This window comes from Chenopodium album, chromosome 24, assembly GCF_948465745.1.
Source record: "Chenopodium album chromosome 24, dcCheAlbu1.1, whole genome shotgun sequence".
NCBI lineage: Eukaryota > Viridiplantae > Streptophyta > Magnoliopsida > Caryophyllales > Amaranthaceae > Chenopodium > Chenopodium album.
In genome coordinates, this window is record NC_137857.1 from 9078532 (window position 1) to 9100520 (window position 21989).

General features: G+C 34.4%; 3 protein-coding genes across 3 annotated transcripts; all 3 read right to left on the reverse strand.

The window, feature by feature from the left end:
* Window positions 1-656: 656 nt before the first annotated feature.
* Window positions 657-5125, reverse strand: LOC145611666 (CRM-domain containing factor CFM3, chloroplastic/mitochondrial-like). Its single transcript, XM_081667018.1, has 9 exons — window positions 3816-5125; window positions 3131-3551; window positions 2915-3045; window positions 2283-2630; window positions 2009-2165; window positions 1638-1930; window positions 1499-1558; window positions 1308-1400; window positions 657-900 (listed from the first exon to the last, which is right to left on the reverse strand). The coding sequence occupies exons 1-9, from the start codon at window positions 4890-4892 to the stop codon at window positions 799-801; spliced, it is 2682 nt and encodes an 893-aa protein (XP_081523144.1). The 5' UTR covers window positions 4893-5125; the 3' UTR covers window positions 657-798.
* A 760-nt stretch (window positions 5126-5885) lies between these two features.
* Window positions 5886-6878, reverse strand: LOC145610521 (putative CCR4-associated factor 1 homolog 8). Its single transcript, XM_081665844.1, has one exon. The coding sequence runs from the start codon at window positions 6876-6878 to the stop codon at window positions 5886-5888; it is 993 nt and encodes a 330-aa protein (XP_081521970.1).
* A 6486-nt stretch (window positions 6879-13364) lies between these two features.
* Window positions 13365-18420, reverse strand: LOC145611386 (tubulin-folding cofactor B-like). The gene is made up of 9 exons (XM_081666710.1): window positions 18245-18420; window positions 17189-17324; window positions 16949-17100; window positions 16678-16796; window positions 16306-16367; window positions 16033-16074; window positions 14628-14761; window positions 14370-14439; window positions 13365-13751 (listed from the first exon to the last, which is right to left on the reverse strand). Exons 2-9 carry the CDS (start codon window positions 17288-17290, stop codon window positions 13704-13706), a joined length of 729 nt encoding a protein of 242 aa, XP_081522836.1. The 5' UTR covers window positions 17291-17324; window positions 18245-18420; the 3' UTR covers window positions 13365-13703.
* Between the last annotated feature and the right edge of the window lie 3569 nt (window positions 18421-21989).

The window sequence follows — 21989 nt, forward strand, 5'->3', positions numbered from 1 at the left end:
TGTGATGATGTTAAGCACAGGACTCTTAAAATTCAAGCATATTCAGTATTTGCTGACTGCTGGCCTGCTGGGTATGTGTTGAGATAGATTATGAATAAATAAGTTAAATTTTCCGATAACAATTATAATTATGAAATTAGGTAGAATCAATCATCTGTGGTAGTACTGTCACTCACTAAAACTTCAGGAGCAATTTAACAATGGCTTGCTTTGCTTCCATTAACGCAAACTACGCGTGGAAGCCAGGGAAAAAAAAGGCTGTGGTAGTACTGTCACTCGTTAAAATTTCAGGAGCAATTTAACAATGGCTTGCTTTGCTTCCATTAACGAAAACTACGCGTGGAAGCCAGGGAAAAAAAGGCTGTAATGGTGATGAATTTTGGCTGTATAATCCAACACATTTTTAAGAAAACATAGTTATTACGTTGCGATTTTAAGCACATAGTTCACTTGGTAGCTGGTACCAGCATGTCATACTTCTTTGATAAAGACGGGTTATTGTAATTGCACAAGCAATGGCTTTTGCTTTTAAGACTGAATTCACTAACAGAATTATATAAAGCTTTGAAATTTTGTTTATAGCTTAAACAACTATTCATGGAAATTCTTCTTTAAAACTCGTCCCAATGTTGTGAGTTTGTGACGCACACAGTTGCTAATAAATGAATGAATGATGATTGTCATACCAAAGGAATGAAACTGCTTTCAGTAAATTTTTGTATATATCTTAGATAATTATATACAGAGTACATTGGTCAGTTTCATACATCTGGATACCTATAATTACTCTGGTAACTTCTATGCATCTAAATCATAATCTTGAGATGACTCGGCATCTATGACAGCACCATTTTCATCTCCACTATCATATGTTTGCAAGTAGGCCTCTTCATCTTCATCCTACAATTAAGAAAATCGAATCATTAATCAGCAAGAACTCAGTGACATTAAAGATCCCTTGGGCGAAATCCCATCAACTCTTAGTCTTTACCAACCCAAAATTGTGCTCAAATGCCTTGTTACCTCCCACACTAATGGTATGTTTGTTCAGTGTTCTTAGCAACCATTGAAGGAAGGGAAAGACAGGATAGAGAATCAAAGTGAGGGCAGAGAGAGTTGGACATTTATATCCTTCCAAATCTTTCGAGCTGCTAAATGGATTTTATTTCTTAAACGGAAAGGAAAATATTCTACTCTTCCCCATTTTATGTCCAAGTGAAAATGCATCATTCAATCTCCTCTTTCTTTTCCCTCCAAAATTATCCTATAGTGTTTGTACAAGCATACAAAACCCCTCTTAATCTTACCTCTTCCATCTCATCATCGGAAGGAATAGAAATATCGTCCAATTTTTCATAAAACGCCATATCATCAATCTCTTTTCCATTTTTCATATCTTCCTGCAAAATTTTATAAAAAAAGTGGGTCAACCTTAAAACTTTATTTCAAAGATGCAATAAAATATATGTATATAATACGTATTAGTAAGAATACATACTATTTCAGACTTCAGCAACTCCATCTGTTCCTGTAAACTCGATATATGATGCTTCAGTCCCTGTGTGAGTAAGTACGACAAATGTAAGAGGAATGTTTTCATTATATCAAATGATAAAAGATAGATCACCAGAGCTCACCTCACGTCTTTGCAGTTCGATTGACCGAGCTAACGCTTGCCTTCTTGTCAGTAGATTCCTAGGCCTCAACCGAAGAGGTTGCTGATAGTTCTTTCCTCGATATAGAATGATTGCATAGCCTCTAGTAGTTTTATCTATTGATACAAGCACACCACCACTCTCTGCCTCCAACGATATTGCAAGATGTTTAACTTGTCCAAAACTTTTGCCCCTCACAATTACCTTCACCAACTCCCTGAATTTCCAGTGCAGATGTATGTTCTCTATGGTACCATCAAAAACTTCTCGCCTCCCTGTAAAAGAAGCAGCTTTGGTAAGTAGTTCTTTAGGATGCATATATATATACCTAAGAATTAAGTTCACATGCTTACCCACAAGCAAGAAAGGCTTCATGCTTAAGCCAATTTTACGGAATACTAATCTCTCCTCATCAGTTATCGTTTCTAAATCTGTAGGGAGCTCTTCTGGTTCTAGATATCCTTGCACCTTTTCCAAAGCCTTCTCAGCCTTCTTGAGCTTCTGATTTGCCTGCAAGCAATTTAGAACAAGAAATGGTGAATCAGAGAGCATTTTTCAGAGGATTCAACAGCGCATTATGTCTTTGAATTGGGATGTGAAATCCTTTATAAAGTAACAATAACTTACAATAGCTAACTTCTTTTTATGATAATTAATCAGTGAAGCATGTCTAGCCAGAGCTGAATCTTTTATCATCTCCTCCACATCTTCATTGTCTACTTGCTTTCCCCAACGAGAGGTTGCAGCAACGGTCTCTGCAAGAGTCCCCGCGACCATAGGAACCTTGTAGTTTTTGGAGTTTGAATTAACCAAAGCTAATTCATTCCGCCGTTCTTCTTCTTCTTGATAGTTAAGCATCGACAGCCTATCCCTTTCCTTCAGCGATTTTGTTACATTTGGGGGCAAGAAGTCATTTCCTCGATAAAAGACAATGTACTCTTTATTTCTTGAGAGTAATGTCCCCCTAGTCAGTCTCTGCAATTGGAAGTTGAAAGTTCTCTAAGAAAACATGGTATATTATACACCCTTGCATTATTGACAAAAAGAGATCAAAGCTTTTCATTTGACACGTCAAATATAATTTTCTTCAATATCTGATGCATATTAGATTACAAGTGAAGACAGACTAGCAATGATCTTGGACTTACATAATTCAGTTAACAAAAATGAGAGTTATCACCCTCACTTTCAAAAGGAATTAGTATTAGATTTCAACTTTTCTGGAAATTCACCAAGCAAACAAACAAGACAAGTCTTACCTTAAGCTCCCAAGCCATTCTCTCATTGGAAGTATTTAAGACACCACGTTTAATGGCAATTTTGGCTATAGCACTTTTCTCCCATAACTTTACCATAGCAGCAGCCAGACCTTGGAGATCTCTGCTCCTCCCTACCACAATCAATTGAATAATATCGCTTGAGTCAGTAAGATTTTATAATTTATACTGTGAACACTGTAATCATTTCTGACATACCCAAAGCAAAATGTGGATGGGTGTTCCTTGCAATCCTACGGTATTGAGTTGTTTGCGAATCTTTTAAACAAGGCCGTACACCATAAGGAAGAAGTCTGAATGGAGTTTTATAGCCAGGAACTACTGCTGGAAGCAAATCTGCATCAACAGGCAATGGAGGAGGGCCAGACCAGTCGACAAATCGTGGACCCAACTCATCCAACAGATTGTTGAGCTCACTTATCTCCATCGACTCTTCTTCAGACAGTTTCCTTTGAACTCTCGCAGAATCAGGAGCGCGTTTTTCTGGAGGATTTGAAACATCTAAATCTACTTTTTTCACTTCCTTATATGTTTGTACACAGTCTAGTTTGTAGGTCAATCCCCTAAATAGCACCACGGAACTACCTGATCTCCATATCACCAAGCCTCCTGTTTTACTCTAGCAAATAATATGAAAACATACCTTAAATTCACACACTCAAACACTCCAAAAGCCTAAACCAACTACATCACACATTCAAATATGAAGCATGAGTATACAACTTAACAATGAAATTATGAAAACATATGTTAGAAGCATAAATATAATGAAAAACTACAAGCAGCTATCCTATGCATAATCATGCCATATTTAATATTTTAGTCTACAAACATGTATGAAAATACAGGAATCAAGAACAAATATATAGAAAAGCAATCTGACCTCAAGAACCTCATGCATCCTTTTCATATTAACCGTGGACTGCCCTTCGAATTTGAGTTTCACAACTTCATCAATCTTCCATTTGTCATGAATGGCATCCACCAAGGCTTGTGTAACACCTGCTGCCCCAACTTTTATCCTCTCTTTCATCCTTAATGCTACATTCCTCAATCTATTAAGTTCATATTCCGGAATCGATTTCTCGGCTAACCAGGTCTTGCTCTTCGACCGCCTTTCTTCATCAGCTATCTCAGGATCATGTACCCATGGCAACCTATCTAACCTTTTCTCTTTAACATCATTCTCACTAACAGCCTTAACTTTCCGAAAATCGCCACCATTAACATCATCATAGTTGCTTCTAGATAATGTTACTTTACTACTACTATCTTTCTGCAACCTAACAGTTGCAGCATTTTTCTCAACATTTTCCTTGAATCCAACCACTTTCTCAGGAGCTAAATTATTCACTGAATTCCCACTAATTAGCTCAGTTTTTGTCAATTCCTTTTTCTCAGCAATTGAAGATGAAATCGAAATATTACCCAATTCAATATTAACATGATTACTAGCTTTATTACTCAACTTTTTATCAAATTTTCTACTAAAATCAGAAATGGGTTCTTCAATTTTGCTTCTATTATTCAAATTAACATCAAATTTAGGAGATTGAGCAACCCCAGAAATTAATTCTACCTCCTTATGATTTCCCACAAATTCTGACGATGAAATTGAAGGTGGGTGTTCTTCTTCCTCTTCCTCATCTTCTTCATCTTGTTGTTGCTGAATCTGCCATGGAAATTTCTGGGTATGAGAAACAGGTTTGACAGACCATTTATCACGAATTTGATCAGAAAAGCTTGGTTTTGGCTTCCTTTTCTTCTTGTAAGTGTTAAGAGGTTGGGATTTCTGGGTTTCTAGTTGGATTGTATTGTTCTGTGAACAGTGAAGTTTGAAGTTGAGAGGATTGAGGAAGAAAGGAGGGAAATTGGTGTGAAGTTTAGGAGAGAGAAAGCAAGAAGATGAAGTGGGGTTTAAGAAGGGGTGACAATATTGTTGATGCCCTGAAATTGCCATAACCAGTTATCAATTTATCATAGGAGCTTGGCAATATCTTCATTTTTCAACAGAAGAAAGTTGGAGAGATAGAATATGGGCTTGAGCTGACCCGGTACCAAGATGCGGTCTAGATTCGAGTGTTTTGACATCGGATTTGTGTATTGGTGATGAACTGATAAAGGATGGGGTCATGAGCACAGAGCAACATGAGCGGGTATTTGATTATGAGGTGGTGGTCTTGACTATCGGTGACAAACTGACAACTCTTAAAAAAGTGAGGTGTGTTTAGGGTTTAATGGCTTATGATAGTTGATTGAGTCGCGAAATTGAAACACCGAGTTTGAGCGTCGTAGAATTTGTGATGCTAAATTGCGAAAGATAACAAAACCTAGTAATTTTTGGCAATTACACTAGCTATGACCTTGTTTGGTAATTGGCTGTTGACTGGTTTGATTGGCTGCTTAGATTGGCTTTTGAGTTGAACTGTCAGCAATCCTGTTCATGCAAATTTACGACCCCAGAAAAATGTCATGGAAAATAATATTCTTCAATTAATATATTGTATGTTAGCCTTTTAGAATATTAGAAAAATGCTATTTTAAAACGCAGATTAAAATGCAAAACTTTTTCATGCTCGATTGATACGTACTACTTGAAATTACTCGAGCTCATTGCGTATATTTTATCTTTCACCATCGTCTACCTTGATTACTCATCTCCATAAAAAGTTTATTGCCTTTGTGTGTTAGGATTAATAAATGTGACAATTAGATTAAAAGGAGTAATAAATAATGTGACAATTAGATTTTTGAAAAACGGATTTAGTAAAATTGTACTGTACAGTAAGTTACTCCGTAATTGCTTTTTTGTTTTTTATTATCAAAATTAGGTGAAATTAATTTTGTTCTCTATCCTTTTTATCCAAAAATAAAATAATAAAAAAAATGGAAAAAAAAAATCTAATCTCTATTGAAAAATAAACCGTAAAAGAACCAACACATAAAATCTTTATTAACAACATAGGGGTATTGAAGAAACTACAACACTTGATGGAGCATGTACCGTAGAGGGCACATTACCATAAACAACATAAGGGATGCCCAATACATCTCTTACTACCGTATATAGCGGAGCTTGTATCCTCGAAAATGGACTACGAGGCGCATAACTGAACATAGGAGCGTTAGGAAGATACATTGTATTATGATGACGCATATGAACAGCCTCTTGAATATGATGAGGAATTGCATTACTTGTTTGAGATGGAGATATGCCGTAGAGTATCCCTTCAAATTTTGTGTAGTCTTGGAAATTTTCCAAGCGAGAGTTAGAACAATCCCATTCAAAGAACTTGCTTAGAAGTTGAGCCGTTGCTAAGCTATCGGATCCTGCATGATGACGCTTTCCGAGTAGTTTAAACCCTACCATTTGATTCACTTTCCCCAAACCTAACACATCTTCATTCAAAGGACCTAAGTAGTTCTCATAGTGCTTAACCATCGCTTTAAGATCATAAAACTTTCCAAAAACTCTCTTAACTAGTTTAAGAAACTGCTCTTTCGTGTTTGGTATCGATAATTCGAGCACACTACTAATCAAGAACGCTAAGTCGTGCATACCATGAAATGTAACCCACTTGATTTTTCCATGGAAGTTTTCCACAATGTTACCAAAACCAAGTTTGAATTTGTGAAATATACTAGTGGTTTCACCTTGAACGTACGTACGAGGATCACATAGATTGAACTGCCAACAACCACCTATCTTCCCTTGATCATCACAAAGACTTAATCCGACTTGAAACAAATTGCAATCTCCGGTGTTGTATTTCATATCTTCGTATCTCATCAACTCGGTAGCACCTCGTGGTGTAACACATAAAAATGGAGTGAAGCCCGTATCAATACAAACATTGTTGTATGATGCTAATAAATCAGTTAGACTTTTCATTTCTTCATCGTAGTTATTCAATCGTACTTGAATGATTGATAATGTTGAATCCATCACTTTAATTCTTCTTTCTTGACTCTATTTGTTTTTTGTGTTTTTGGATCAAGTTGTATTCTCTTTGCTGAATTTATGTTGCATATGCTGGTGCTAGTGTACACTTACGTGCAGCCTAAGTCAGAAATAATTAAATCATGATTTTTATTTTTGGAAATTAAATCAAATTAAGATATTGTTTCCCTATATTTATGGGATTATATTCGATTCTAACGTCTATTTGTAATGGGCTAAGTAAGTTTTCCAATTTTTTTTGTTTCCTAAAATAATAACTAGCCTCCCTTCCCATTATTTTACTGTACCTTAGCCTTTTACTTTTTAATACTTCTACAATATTTTTACAATAAGGTCCCGTTCACTTCACCTTATTTTTGCAGAACTGAAATTATTTTTACTGAAACAAAATTATATTTGCTGAACTTAAATTATTTTTACTGAACTTAAATTAATTTTATTGAACTAAAATTGTTTTTGTCGAACGAACTGAACTTATTTTTACTAATTTTCTACTATAATTTTTCTTTAAGAAAATTGAATTTTACTGAACAGAACTTATTTTACTGAAATAAAATTATTTTTACTTAATATTATTTTTTAAGGTGAAGTGAACAGAGCCTTACTTGTTGTACACATTAAATATTATATCAAGCTTCCACAATTGGTTATATTTACGATACTTCCTCCGTGTTTTTTTAAGTGTTACACTTCCCATTTTCAGCCGTGTTTTTTTAAAGTGTTACTCTTCCTTTTTAAAGTGTTACTCTTCCTTTTTTTTGGCAAAAACCTACATTAAAATATTATACTTCGTATCTCTCTCCTCTCATGGTTCCCACCCAAACCCAATACTACTTTTTTTTTTTAATTATATGTTTCCTCTCACATTCATTACTTTTCAATACACTATTAACCCCACTATCTTTCTTGTACAATTTTTTAATACTCCAACTACCCAACTTACCTCTTATTTTATTTAAGTCAATTAAATTGCTTAAAACTATGTGTCGGTCAAACTGTAATACTTAAAAAAAAAAAAAACACACACACACACAGAGGGAGTATGATTTTTACCACAAATAAGAAGAAATTGTTACATTGGCCCTGTTTGGCAATTGGTTGTTGGCTGTTGGTTGTCAGCTGGTTTAACTGGCTGTTTAGATTGGCTTTTGAGTTGGCTGTTTGACTAGTGTTGTAGTGTTTGGTAAATTGGCTGTTGGGTGTTAGCTGTTGTTAAACTACATCAACACTAATGAACTAATATAGTACTTTGATATTAATTAAAAATAGTAAATTATTGGTAATAATAATTGTAAATTAATTATTAATTATTTACAATAAGTTTTTACTTCTTGCTAATTATTATATAGATAATAATTTTTTAAAAATTAATTACAATTTAAATTAATTGATTATTGGTTATTAATTAACAATAATTGTATTTTAGTTATAAATTGATAATTATCAATAATAATATACTACTTGTATAAATTATTGGTTATTAATTAAAAATAACTCTATATTACTTATAAATTGATAATTATAAATAATAAGATACTACTCCCTCCGTTTTTAAATACTTGCTCCATTTTTCCATGCTCGGAGTTTTAGGAGAAATTGGAAAAAGTAACAAATAATGGAGATAGTGGGGTAGTTGAGAAAATAAAAAGTTGTAAAAAGCAAAACTAGTGGAAGATAGGAGGAGAGATAGTTATATGTTGGGTCCACTAAGTGTGAGAAATGAATTAAATGTAATAAAAACTTTCCAAAAAAGGAAATGGAGCAAAAATTTAAAAATGGCCGGAAAAGGAAAATGGAGCAAGTATTTAAAAACGGGGGAGTATAAATTACTAATATTACTCCATTTTAAATATTAATTAGATATATATATATATATATATATATATATATTTTTAATTTTAACACTAAAATTATCTTTTGTACTTTTATTTATTTTACGTGGCGCTTGAATTAATTTTTTATTTTATTTGCTAGGGAGTAGGGAGAGCTTAAAGATATTTACGATCGAAGATTTGCATCCATATATGAAAAAAGATAATTATTAATTTTTTTAAAAAAAATTAAATTTCATCATTCGTTGTTTTTACCTAGGTGGTAAAATTCATAAATCTTATTTGTCACTTTTGCTTAGGTGGCGAGTGAATTTTTTAATTCTAAAATAAATTTTTAATCTAATATTTCATTGGTCAAAATAATACCTTTTCATATGTGGAGCGTCAAATGCTCCCGAAAAATGCCTACTTTATTTATATAATATATTAGATTATTAAAAACTTATTATTAAATAATAATTATTATACTAATAATTTATGTTTCAAAAAAATTCTAAAATTTATTAATTATTAATTATTAATTATTAGACCTTAATTACTAACTATCATTCATTATGACTAATTTTTATTAATTAAAAGTTAATTTTGTCAACAAGCCAAAATCCATGTGCCAAAAGCTGCTCTAACTAGCTTTTGGCTTTTGGATTAAAAGCCATCTTTTCAGCCATTTAAAAACGCCAATAGCCAAACATGTTTTTTGGCTGTTTGACCAACTTGAAAAAGTTAAAAGCCAAAAGTCAGCTGAAAAACTAGTTTCCAAACACCCCCTATAGCTGGCAAATGTGTTGTGTCAGATTATTTTTTGTGTTCGTGTCGAAGATATACAAATTAGGAAATCATAACACTAACTTTACCCGTTTTATTAAATGTGTCATGTTGTGTTAACCCATTTTTATAAACAAGCTGAATATCTTTGACACTAACCCACTTTTTTCGAATCCGGTTTGTGTCGCATAAAATATAATTGACCTGATACTACATATTTAGTATAAAAAATAATTATTATTGGTAATTATTCTGGGTTAAGTTGTGTTAATTTTGCGTTGGTAATCTCAACACTAATATGACCTAACTAATTAACATATTTTGTCATGTCAATTCATTATTAAACAAGTCATAAATTCTTAGCATTAATCCGTTTTTTTCGTGATCGATTCTTGTCGTGTCAACTTTTTCCAACTCTAAAAATAGTAATATTTTTTTGGCAAATTTGTCAAAAAAAACCTTTTAAATGCCCTGTTTTGCAAAAAAAAAAAAAAAAACCCTTTAAAAGCTTTTTTTTTAAAAGAAAACCCAAACTTAATTTCTTTTGTTTAAAATAACCTTGTCCTACTAATACACTTAATTAACCTCTAATTTCTTCTAATTAACCTCTAATTCTCATTTACTACTTGATAATTAAATTAATTTATAAATTAAAAAAGAAAACCCACCCCCACCTGCCCACCATTAGCCCACCACCAGCCATCCAACCACCCCTCCCTCTCCTTTTCCTCCCTCCCTTGATAGCAGCCCCCTCCCCCCATTTGAGCCGCCGGCTTGAACCCATACCGCCGGCCCTACATCCCTTTCCCCTTACCCCCTCCTTTCTTCTTCATCAATTTCCTCCAAAAATTCCTAATTTCATATTTCTCTCTCCTAGCTCAATTATGATTATCAATGGCTTCTCCATCTCAATTTCCTTAAATTATCTCACAAAAACCCTAATTTATCAATTGAAGACTTTAATTTCACCTTGAATTTCTCTCTCCTCCTTCCACGGGAAGAGGAGGGCCCTTGCAGAAGCTTTGTCCGCCCCGACTTCTTTCGCGAGGAGCACTTCAACCTCCAAGGCGGTTTCTTGGGTGTGGTTTTTCGTGGTGGGCTTGCGATGGGAGTAAGGCGGTGTGATCTTGGTGGTGGTTGGCGACGGGAGTGGGCTAGCTGGTAGTAGCTTGTGGCTAGGGTGGTTTTCGTGGTTGGCTTGGATGGGGGCTACGATTCTGGTGGCTTAGGCGGTGTAGGGCTGCTGCTAGGGGAGGGGGAAAAGGAGTGGGTGGCTGGTTGGTGGTGGACATGGTGGTTTGTATTTTTTTTTTCTTTATTTAAAAACTAATTTTATTATTAAATAGTTAGAGAGTAATTAGAAGTAATTCGTGGTTAATCAGGTGAATAAGAGGTATTAGGTTGTCTTCAACAAAAAAAATTAAGTTTGGGTTTTCTCTTACAAAAAAGCTTTTAAAAGGTTTTTTTTCCGCAAAACAGTGCATTTAAAAGGGTTTTTTTTGACAAATTTGCCTATTTTTTTATAGTACCTGATGGCTGATGGATACCTGATCTCATGCAAATTATTATCTGTTATTGATGTTCATAAAACTTATGCTAGATTGCTAGCTCCAACACGAACCAAAGCTTTCAACTAAACTTAGATATTTGTTTAGTCTCAGTTCATTTAATAGGTTATAGTGTCCTTAAACAACTCATCAATGAATTGTTTATTAATTAAATCCTAATCATAAACAAACTTCAACTAATAGACAAGCTTTTTTTTTTTTTGAAAGGGAGGAGATTAAAATTCATTAATAATAAGCCATACGGCACTTACATAAGAAATCGTAATCGAACAATACAAAGACAAAAGAACCAGTTACAAGTTCGAAATAAAGGAAACTACAATTGCACGTGCAAAATGACTTTCTGAAATACCCTTGGCTCATATAACGCTGTCCTATGCAGCCTCTTGCAAGGGGGTCTGGCAATATGTTGTAGTTTCTGACGTGAACCTTCATTGGCTCAGAATCCTGTACTCCTCAACCTGAAATCAAAATTGGTGTCGTACACTTCACCATTGACAAGACAATCTCCGATTCAAACACGGGGCATGGAAGCATAACCCATTAGCCCAACCAACAGAAGATCAAACCAAAGCCCCATAGCCAAAAAAACTCGGCTCAAATCCTGCACCAAAAGATCGGTACACCGATCTACACACAACATAGCACACCAACACACCACACAAAAAGAAAAAATAACAAACCCAAAAAACACACAAAGACGGAAACAGGAAACCCAAACACCACACACACCACTAAAAGAAAAAACAGGAAGAAACTTAAAAACAAGGACTACGAACGTAACCCTAACAACCCACCCCGTCGCCAATCCGAGCACCACCACCAAAGCTCCGAGGTTCACCAACCCAACCCACATACCGCCGGACATTAAAGCCCGAACCGCCGAGACCCGCCCGAGAAGCCCAAACCCCACACACCCCTGAACCGCGGCAACGACAACTGGAAACACCAGATTGAGAACGGCCCTACGCGAGGGACTCAAAGGGAGATAACTCTCCCTCCCCATTCTCCTACAAAACGTCGCGACGACGGACAGAACGGTGGAGTAGAGACACGGCGGGGAAGCGGGAAAGAGAGACGGCGGCAAGCCGACAGCGAGGCCGGTGAGGAACAGAAGCGGCCGAAACGGGGGAGCGGCGCAAGTTACAAGGCCGACCCTACAAAAAACCAAAACGAGAAAGGAAAAAAACAACCTAAAGAAGTAGATCAGAGGCTCGCCGACGTGGCGTGAGCGGTGAGCCGCACTCCCGCCGGCGAGCCTCATGGCCGAAGCAAATTGAGAAAAAACGGTAGGGTTTTTTTAGAGAGAGAGGCCGCTAGAGAGAGAAAGAGAAACTGCTAATAACAATAGATAAACTTTTAGTAATTAGATAAAACTTTTTCAGTAGGAGTTTTGCTTTGGACATTAAAAAATCTCAGAATCAAGCCTAATATACTGTGGATGCAGGCTATAGCAGCAATGATTAAATACGGTTGATAGTTGAAAATTATGCCAAGGCTAGACCAAAGCGCGATACAAATATATAACTAATAAAAAGTACATTGAACAATCACTACAAAATCACAAATATTAGAAAACATCGGATGTACAATATCATTATTGTAAATCAGCTCAACCTTTACCTGAAAAAGGAGAGAGAGTGAGCTAGAGAGAGTGTGAAACCTCAACCCCTGCTCCAGCTTAACCCCCGCTGCCGCCGCCTCCACCTCCACCTCCCCCTTTACCTCCGCCATCACCACCAAAAAACCCCCCTCTCCAACCAAAAACCTTCCTCCAATCTCTCAATAACCCCCAAACCTCCCCGCTGTTGTCAATTCCGATCGTTAATCCAAACCTCCTTCGAACGGATTTCATCCCCTCATGCTAGGCTTTCATCCCTGTTCTCACCGAGGATGCTTCAAATTAAGCCAATCCTTTATGTTCATCCCAATGGTTTTTGTGCATGAATTTCTTCCAAGATGATCCATGTGAACGAATCAATTGCTTATAGACGTAGCATTCTGAATGTCATTCCTTTTCTTTGCACATAGATTATACATTGTTATCTTTAATTTTGTGTTTATTTTTGTTGATTTTGATACTTTGTTTTACATATATAGCTTAATTTCTTTTGTGAAAAAAGGGTCACTTTTATGAAAAAAAAGGGTCACTTTTGTGAAAAAAGGGGTCACTTTGTGAAAAAAAGGGGTCACTTTTGTTAGAAAAAGGGTCACTTTTATAAAGAAAAAGGGTCACTTTTGTACGAAAAAGAGTAACTTTTCGTAAAATGTTCGATGTACAATAAAATTATTGTAAACCGGGGGCATGCAAATGGGATTGCTACAAAATATGCTTCAAATTAGGAACAACAAAAGTACAATTTGATGCACGCAAATCTTGAAGTTGCTATAGAATTCTGGTGACAAGATACATACTGGAATATATGTCCGTAACTTGGAAAAAAAAACACACAAAAAAAAAAAAAAAAAAAAAAAAGAATAAAGGATAGAAATCTTTTATCTTCGTCTATTTTCTTGCAGCAAGGCCGGTAAAGTTCCGTTCCAGTAGCAGGTCAGCAATGTACTTGTCTCAATTGAAGAACATTGGCAAAAATACTTGACAAATAAGAATTTTTAGATGTTATATCAGCCGTTTGGGCCTGTTATTATATCTCCTCTTCTTCGAATGGATCACGTTCAGGAAAGTCTCCCACCTGGAAAATGAACGTTCAGAACATATAATGTAACGTTTCGATATCATTGGGGTGCCAGCAAATATCCTACTTGCAGTATCAGTCAGAAAGCTTAGATTTACTAAACTAAAGTGCACACAAACGAAAGTATTTGTAGAGGCAATAGAAAAGAACTCACACTCCAAAATTAAAAGAAAATCTCCTTGGTACCCGATACCCATGATAGATTCACAGCAACAAACTCATTATTCGGAAAGCAAAAACTAAATATAACCAGCATTCCCAGTAAGCTATTGAGGCATAAAAGAGGTTGAGTTCATGAAAGATGAATAGGACTTATAGAAAGGCATGAAACTGTGTATATATATATATATATATATATATATATATATATAAAGGCATGACAAATTGAATGTCTTGTACATACTAACTTTTTTCTAGCATAATTAAGTATGCTAGTAAAGGGATAGGAGTATAGGACAGCTGACAAATCTTTCTCAATAAATCAAGTAATCCGAATGAAACTTCTAATTACTAACTAATGTATCAGCCTATTATCATGGTAGATGAATAGGACTTTAATGGTCCTTTCCAATAAATGACAGAAAAATATTGCTGGATTAGTAAAAAAAAACAAACCTGTACTTTATCTGGTCTAACCATTGCACCGTGAAGTGGTGGACAATCAAAGTAGCGAGTCCCTTTGACCCTGCAACATGAAAAGTTGAAATGAACAATCTTAACATACAATGGATTACGTTTGGCTGCAAGAATTACTAGTCATCTTCAAGTGAAAGTTTCTAACAAGAGAAACACATGGTTACTACAAGGGTTAGGAATTGTAAGACCATCTGAAAGTTGCTACGTGAATAATAGCTGAGGATTTGATTTACTTACAATCCATCATGCTTCCCCAGTGGTTCATCATACTGAACTCCAACCCAGAAACCAGGGCCTAGATTTTCTGCTTGGCCGACATATTTCACAATACCACGTTTGTCTCCTGGTTGAACTTGGCATCTATCTCCCACCTGAAAGAAAAGTAAGAAGTTATAGGTAGGCACGATAGCACGCTGCTTTCAGCCAGCCAGTCAACCAAAAAGACATAAACAAAAAAAAATTACACTAAAAGACAGGAAATGGTGAATAGCTATAAACCAGCTAGGCTAGCATATACAAAGCTGTTTTCATGCATTCAAGCATGAAATAATACCAGCAGTGATAGAGTATACCGCATAGGGCCCTTTTGATAACACAAAAACATGAGGAGAGCAGTTTCAGGGATGGGATTTTCAAAGTTAATGAAACTCAGGTACTCAGCACATAACATGAAATTGTTCTTAGGCTACATGAGAAAGTGAAGTATAAGACACATAGTGAAAGTTGACAAATGACCATAACACATAACTAAATGGAAGGTTCAATAATAGTCATCAACAATCCTATACAAAGTATAGGGATTCCTGAAAGCAGTTAGGAAAAAAAACGGAATGGTATACTGAATCGAATCATGTTACAAGTACAGGTGATCTTGAAACTGATTATGTTGTTACAAGAGCTAAAACTGAGAGAACCAATACATCATCCAAACGAAGAACCAGCAAACATAATGATATAACATACTACATCAATCCAGTCAAGCTTCCAATAAAATTTAAAAGTTTAAACTTTAGAAAGTGAACAGGGGAATACCAAGGTATTTCTTGATATCCTATTGATAAAATGGTAAGAGAATGAACATTTCTTTCACTAATTCAAAGATGCAGTACAACTATTTCAGAATGCCTGTAAGTTATCAGGTATGTTGCACTTAGCTTCTCAACATTGAGAATAGAACAGGGCTACAAAAAAGATGAGTGACAACACCCCCTATAAATTCTAGTTCCCCCCCCCCCCCCCCCCCCAAAAAAAACAAAAAAAAAAAAAAAAAAAAAAAAAAACTGAAAGAATGTAGTAAATAGAGAATGTTAACTGAAAACTCTAAGAATGTCAAATACCGAGTGGTTGTTATAGTAAGTATGACAAAATAGATACTAGTGATCTAGATCCTCAGTTTCAATATCTTTTGACCAAGGCGGTCAGAAAAAGCAATCTGGTAAGCCACTGGCTTGATGGCTGGTATGCTCTTCTTTAGCCCCTAAGCATTTGTTTGTATGCCAAACATGAAGAAAGAATCACCTCATTACATCATACGATAGCATCCCAGTATAAAGTGCAGCTACATGTCACATGACATACAGCTCCACAAATCAAACAGAGATGGACTGAAAGTGCTATATGTTAAGAACAGAAAATAACTAACCTTGATATTAGCACAAAGATCTTCCATGTAATTTTCAGGTAACTGCATAAGAGAAAGAGCAAAAATTGTCAAAAGAATGGAGGTGTTGTAATCACATTCAGACCAATTGAGAGTTACACACTTCACCAGTAGTAATCAAAGTTAGATGAATAAGATACATTTACATGTACAAATTTCACAGAAACACAGCAAAGTAGAAGAGCAGATTCAAAACACACAAGATGAGCAATATCACAAAGATCCCATATGCATAGCAATATCTTCAAAGCTTACCTTAGTACTGGCACCTGAAGGGCTTTTAAGTTCTAACTTTTCCTTGAATTTTCTAAAAGTACCTGCAGAATCAAAACATTCACATTAAGGATAGCAGAAAAGAAGTCCAGAAAGATTTCCTATAATTGCTTGGCAAAGAACATTTGGGGTAAAGAATATGCACAAGAGTGACAAGACTAAAGATAGTCTAGCCAACAGATTCTTAAATATAGTAAAAAAAAAAAAAAAAAAAAAGTTGCATCAATGATCATACATTAAATTAAAATAAGCTAAGTTAAAAAAATATACACCCCAAGAAAAAAGATAGAAACACTAAAATGTATCCAAGATATTACATAAATAAGGATTCAAAGTATTTTTTAAGGTACTTGCCATCACGTTGTTTATAAGCTTCATCGGAGATTTTGTATTTCTCCACCAAAGACGTGTCTTCCAGCCAGCCACCAGAAGTTACTGATGCTGGGTCAAGATCTACAACATGTAGCCGATATCTTTTGTGACCCATTGAGAGAGAAGAAAAAAGAAAAACATTAAAATGAAATTCATCTAATTTACATACCAGACACAATATCAATTGAAAAAATTGCAAAGAATTAAGTCAACAACAAATGCAAAAGAAAAAAATTACGGGTAGCTATCTTACCCATCCATGGGAGAATAGAACCCAAAGGATCTTGCATTATCAGTGAGATCAGCAATTTTAGCTCCTGCGTCATCATAAAGCTCAAGGGACATTGACTCTACAGTGGTACCACATTTTTTCCAGAGCTTCTCTTTCATGGCTTCAACAGTCATCTGACCGCATATATCACATTAAATTTATTTGAATTAGGATTTTCCAAATGACTAGACATCGTAATTAAATGAAAACCAGCTCACGAACCTGAAGTGAAAAGCGAACATCAGCATTGAAGCTTTTGAGATTCGAATGTGTTACACGACAAAGGACTGACTCATCGCCTTCAATTTGCAAACGAGACCCCATCGAACCTGAAGATAATTTCCGAATGTCGTGTTTCCTGAAAACCCAAAAACCCTTGCATAAATTTATTACGGTAGAAATATAATCAACATGAGAATCCAAGATACATTGAAAATGTATTACAGATATATCAGAAATAGATTATAAATACATTACAAATACATTGCAGGCACAAAAAAATCTAATAGAGGTACAATTAGGACTATAGGCTATGGAACACACACTTACAGAAATTAAATTGAGCATCATTACCAAAAGCTATGGATCAAAACATAAAAATTCTGCAAACTTAATCAGCACACTGGAAATTTGATAACCTTAATGCTACAATAATACAATCTAATAGTTTGAAAACCCGTCCAACCTTCATCCCCACCACCCATAAAACCCAATACAACCTTTATTTTCAACATATACATGTAAGAAAGAAGAATAGGTGAATAATAGGATTATATGTTCAACAAAAAGTAGTTCCTCCATTGAACAACTACCAACATTTTCCATGATTATATCTCTACGATTATTCTAATGCTGAGAATAGAAAGCCAATTTTAGCTGAACATCATCAACAATTTTGTGAGAACAACTTCTTTTGACAGCAATGAAAGAAAACCCATGATCCCCATAATCGATTTTGCAGCAACTGATTCGACTTAAGAGTTTTATATCCCCCGAAATAGATCATCTATCATTTTCTCAACTGGTTATATAGTATGATTGCCCAAAATACAGAAAAATGAGTAGGGATTTATAGATATAATTGCATAAACTGACACAGAAATGAGTAGGGTCGAAAAAAATGTAACAAGGGTTTTAGACAAATTTAACAAATGAAATAATTTAAAACTTAAAGCTGGATAAAATGATTGAATTGGAAACTGGAAACGATATTAATAAAGGCAGAGGCAGAGAGAATAAAATGAGAAGTTGTTTGATTGATGAATCAAAACATTATACCTTGAATTGGAACAAGAGAAGATGATAATTTGGGTGGTGGTGATGGCAGCAGCGGCAGTGAAGAGATTGAAGCAGAACTATAAAGCATTTGGCAAGGGCGACGAGTCAATGACTATGCTAGAGAAATGAACAAAGTGAGAAGAGAAGTCAAGGGTGGGACGAAGGTGTAAAATGAGAAGTTAGGGAGGAAGGGGTTGTGACTTGAGAGATTGAGAGTAGAGCTAATCTGTTAGGACAGCACAATACTAACATGATCACGAAATAATCAAGTTAATTTTGAGCCTTTTAAACCATCTGTATAAGTGGATCACCAAAAGTTTCATCATTTATTTTTTATTTTTCGGTGTTTAGAGAGCCACAAGGGCGGGGAGAGGATCGATCCCGAATTTTATGGAACCGGGAGGGAAGCTCTAACCACTTGAGCTATCCCTCACTCTCCAAAGTTTCATCATTTAATAAATAAAGGGTTCAATAAATAAGGGGATCACCAAATGAAACATTATCAAACCCCCAATTTTCTTCATTTTAATTTTTTCTGTTATTTTTCTTATTTTCGTGTTCTCAAAAACTAGGATTCTTCCCATTCGAAGTTTAAACCGAAATCACTTGCTGAACCAGTCCATCCTCAAATTCTGCAGCCCTATAACAACTAATTAATTCCTTATCTAAATGTGGGTTGTCATGATTACTAATGCACATTATTTTTATTTTATTTTTTTTATTTTTATTTATTTATTTTTATTTTATTTATTTATTTATTTTTATCATACTCGTACTAAGTTCTAACTCAAATATTCCAATATTGGCAATTCAAAGAGCAAGTAATTTTTTTTTTTTTTTTTTTTTTTTTGTAAAACAAAGGGCAAGCATTTAAAATAACTGTGTTTTTATGAACAAATAACAACACTGAGTCTCAGTGTCCCACAAATGAATGTGATTTACAGCATTGCCTCAATTTAGCAATTGGATTGGCTAATCTTCACTCAAGATTGCATAAATCGATAAAAATTGGTAATCTCAATTCTAAGACTGTATTTTTCGGAACAATTATACAAAAACCCTCTTCAAAATTGTAAATGAACAGGATAATTATACTAAAATCCCAAAATGACACTTCTGGTTCCTCAAAATTAGAGCTAAAAACATGCTAAATAAACAATTGTAGCCATAACTAGTGCATAATTGGGGAAAAAAATAACTGCAATTATAAACCCTAATTCAACAAGAATAATAACGAATCAGAAATTTTGAATAAAAAAGAGGGAATCATTAGATTTACCTGCTTCGATTTTGGGTAAATTGAAGTTCAGTGAAGTAAATTTGAAGATTGGTGAAGAAATTCAACTGGGTGTTGGGTTCAATTGGGGAAGAATGAAGAACAATGCCCAACAAAGAGAAAATACGATAAGAGAAATTGGAGGGAAAAAAAGAGATAAAAATAGATTAAAAAATAAATAGAGGTTTAAAGTGAACACTATAGCCTGTACGAGTTTATAGGTACTAATTACGGAATAAACATGAATTATATTCATAAAGCACCTAATCCCAAGGAACATTGCAAAACACATAAAGAACATATAATTGTACTTTTGAAGCGTGATTCCACGTGCGATCGAGCAAGAACAATGGGAGATAAAAACCCCAAGAGTGATTCCTCTACTTGGTCCACGGACACAAGTTAAATCTCCACTAATGCTAGTTGGTCGTGATTGAATGCTTCAATCAACATTCAACGAAGTAGAAAGACAAACTAACCAAGACCCACCACAAACCACCACCTATGGGCGCCAACCGTACGGACGTGAGGGGAGAGGGAGAGCCGTGAGTGAGGAGAGTGTTTAGGGTTTTTGGAACATGGTTGCCTTGATGTCAAATTTACTGTAACTTAATTATGACTTACTGCAACCCTGGATCTTATTTATAGATCATACCTTTAAATAAGAGTTCATGTCAAGCCCAAACACCTTATCCTAAACACACTACTCAAGCCCTACAAATTTTTCCCTAGACTCTAGTTTATGCAACTTTCCCTACACCCCCTTCTTACTACGCCGTTTTTACTTTGCCCCTTTGCCTTTTTTGTAAAAAAAGGAAAAAAAAAAAATTCTCATCTTTCCTACTTTACTTTTCATTCAAGCCACTATATAAAAATTTCTCTCTCCTCTTTTACAGAGATTTCATATTCTCTCTCCTTTTTTTTTTCTTCAATTTTCTCTCTCTTCTTCTTTTATGGAGATTTCTAACTTAGTTGTTATTTTATTATGATTGTGAATATGCTATTTCTGCTAGAGTTGGATTACTCGATTCGTTTAAGGATTGGTGTGAGTAATTTTGTGTCGTTAATGCTAATCAATCGGTTTTTTGTTTTTGGTAATGCTCTGTTTTTTTATTGTTATTGTTTCATTACAAAGATTTGATTTCACAGTATTGGTTGTAATGCTTTTAATTTTGATAATTCTTTGTTTTCCTATTGTCATTGTTTGATTGTAGTGATTATGATGATTTGATTTATACATTTGGCCGCAATTCTTCTTCTCTTCGATTGTTATTTCGTTTTATTGTTCTTATTTTATAGTTTGATTGTAATCTTATTACTAGATTGTTCATTCAAATCTAGTTATCGCTCTTATTTAATTTCATTTTAATATTCTATTTTTTCCAGTTTTGTGCATCTTATATGAGCTTTTATAGTTATTAATAATTTTTTCATTTGATTGTTTTTACCAGTTTTATGTGTTGTATATAAACAATTATAGTTAAAACAATGCTCACTTTTGTAATAGTAAATGTTCATTTTAGGGTTATATTTGTGTTCAGTAGTAAATAACATGTTTATTGTAGCTGTATATGCATGAAAATATGTGTTTACATGTGAATTTTAATGATTACAATTGTTTTGTAGTTGCTCATATACTTTTTAGGCTTTTAGCTAGTGAATATATTTTATTAATTGTTATTATACTGTGTCATTATAATGTTCAGTTATGTAAAGATAAATATTCATTTATATATACTCTATGGTAACTTTACTCTAATTGATCAAATCCGTCATTATAATTGAACATTGTTGCTATTGAATATATATGTTCATTTATTACATCATTTTATTATTGCAGTGACAAAACAGAATGTTATTATTCTTGAAGAAACAAGTAAGCCTGATTTAGTGGGGAAACAAAATTTAAATCTGAAGAAGAAAACTTATGAAATGTATAACGAATACGCATTTATGAAATTAAAGGTTTTGGAGTTAGAGTTGGAAAGTGTAAGAGGCGATGAAGAGACGATTCATTATGTATGAAAAGATATATTTGTTTAAAGAAGAAGCAAGTTCCTCCTAGTGCTGCAACAAATGCTCCTAGTATTCAAAAGAATGCTCAAGTTCCTGAAGTCCTTCCTAGAGTTCCTAGAAATGTTCAAATTTCAATTATAATAGGTGTTCAAGCCAATGATCAAGTTGTTCCTACTGTTTCAATATACAAATTCCTACAACTGCTCAAGTGGCACCTAATATTCAAAATAATACTTTTTTTTTTTGCTATTAAGTACTATATTTCTTATTAAAATATTTAATAAAAATTTTCTGTAAGTGAATATTTAAGTTTGTAAAACTGATTATATAGTTTTTAAAAGTGATCATTAAGTTTTTGTAAAGAGTCTTTTAGTTTTATTAAGGGTCTGTTCACATTTACTGAACTGAGCTGAACTGAACTAAACTGAACTGAACTAAGCTGAAATGAATATT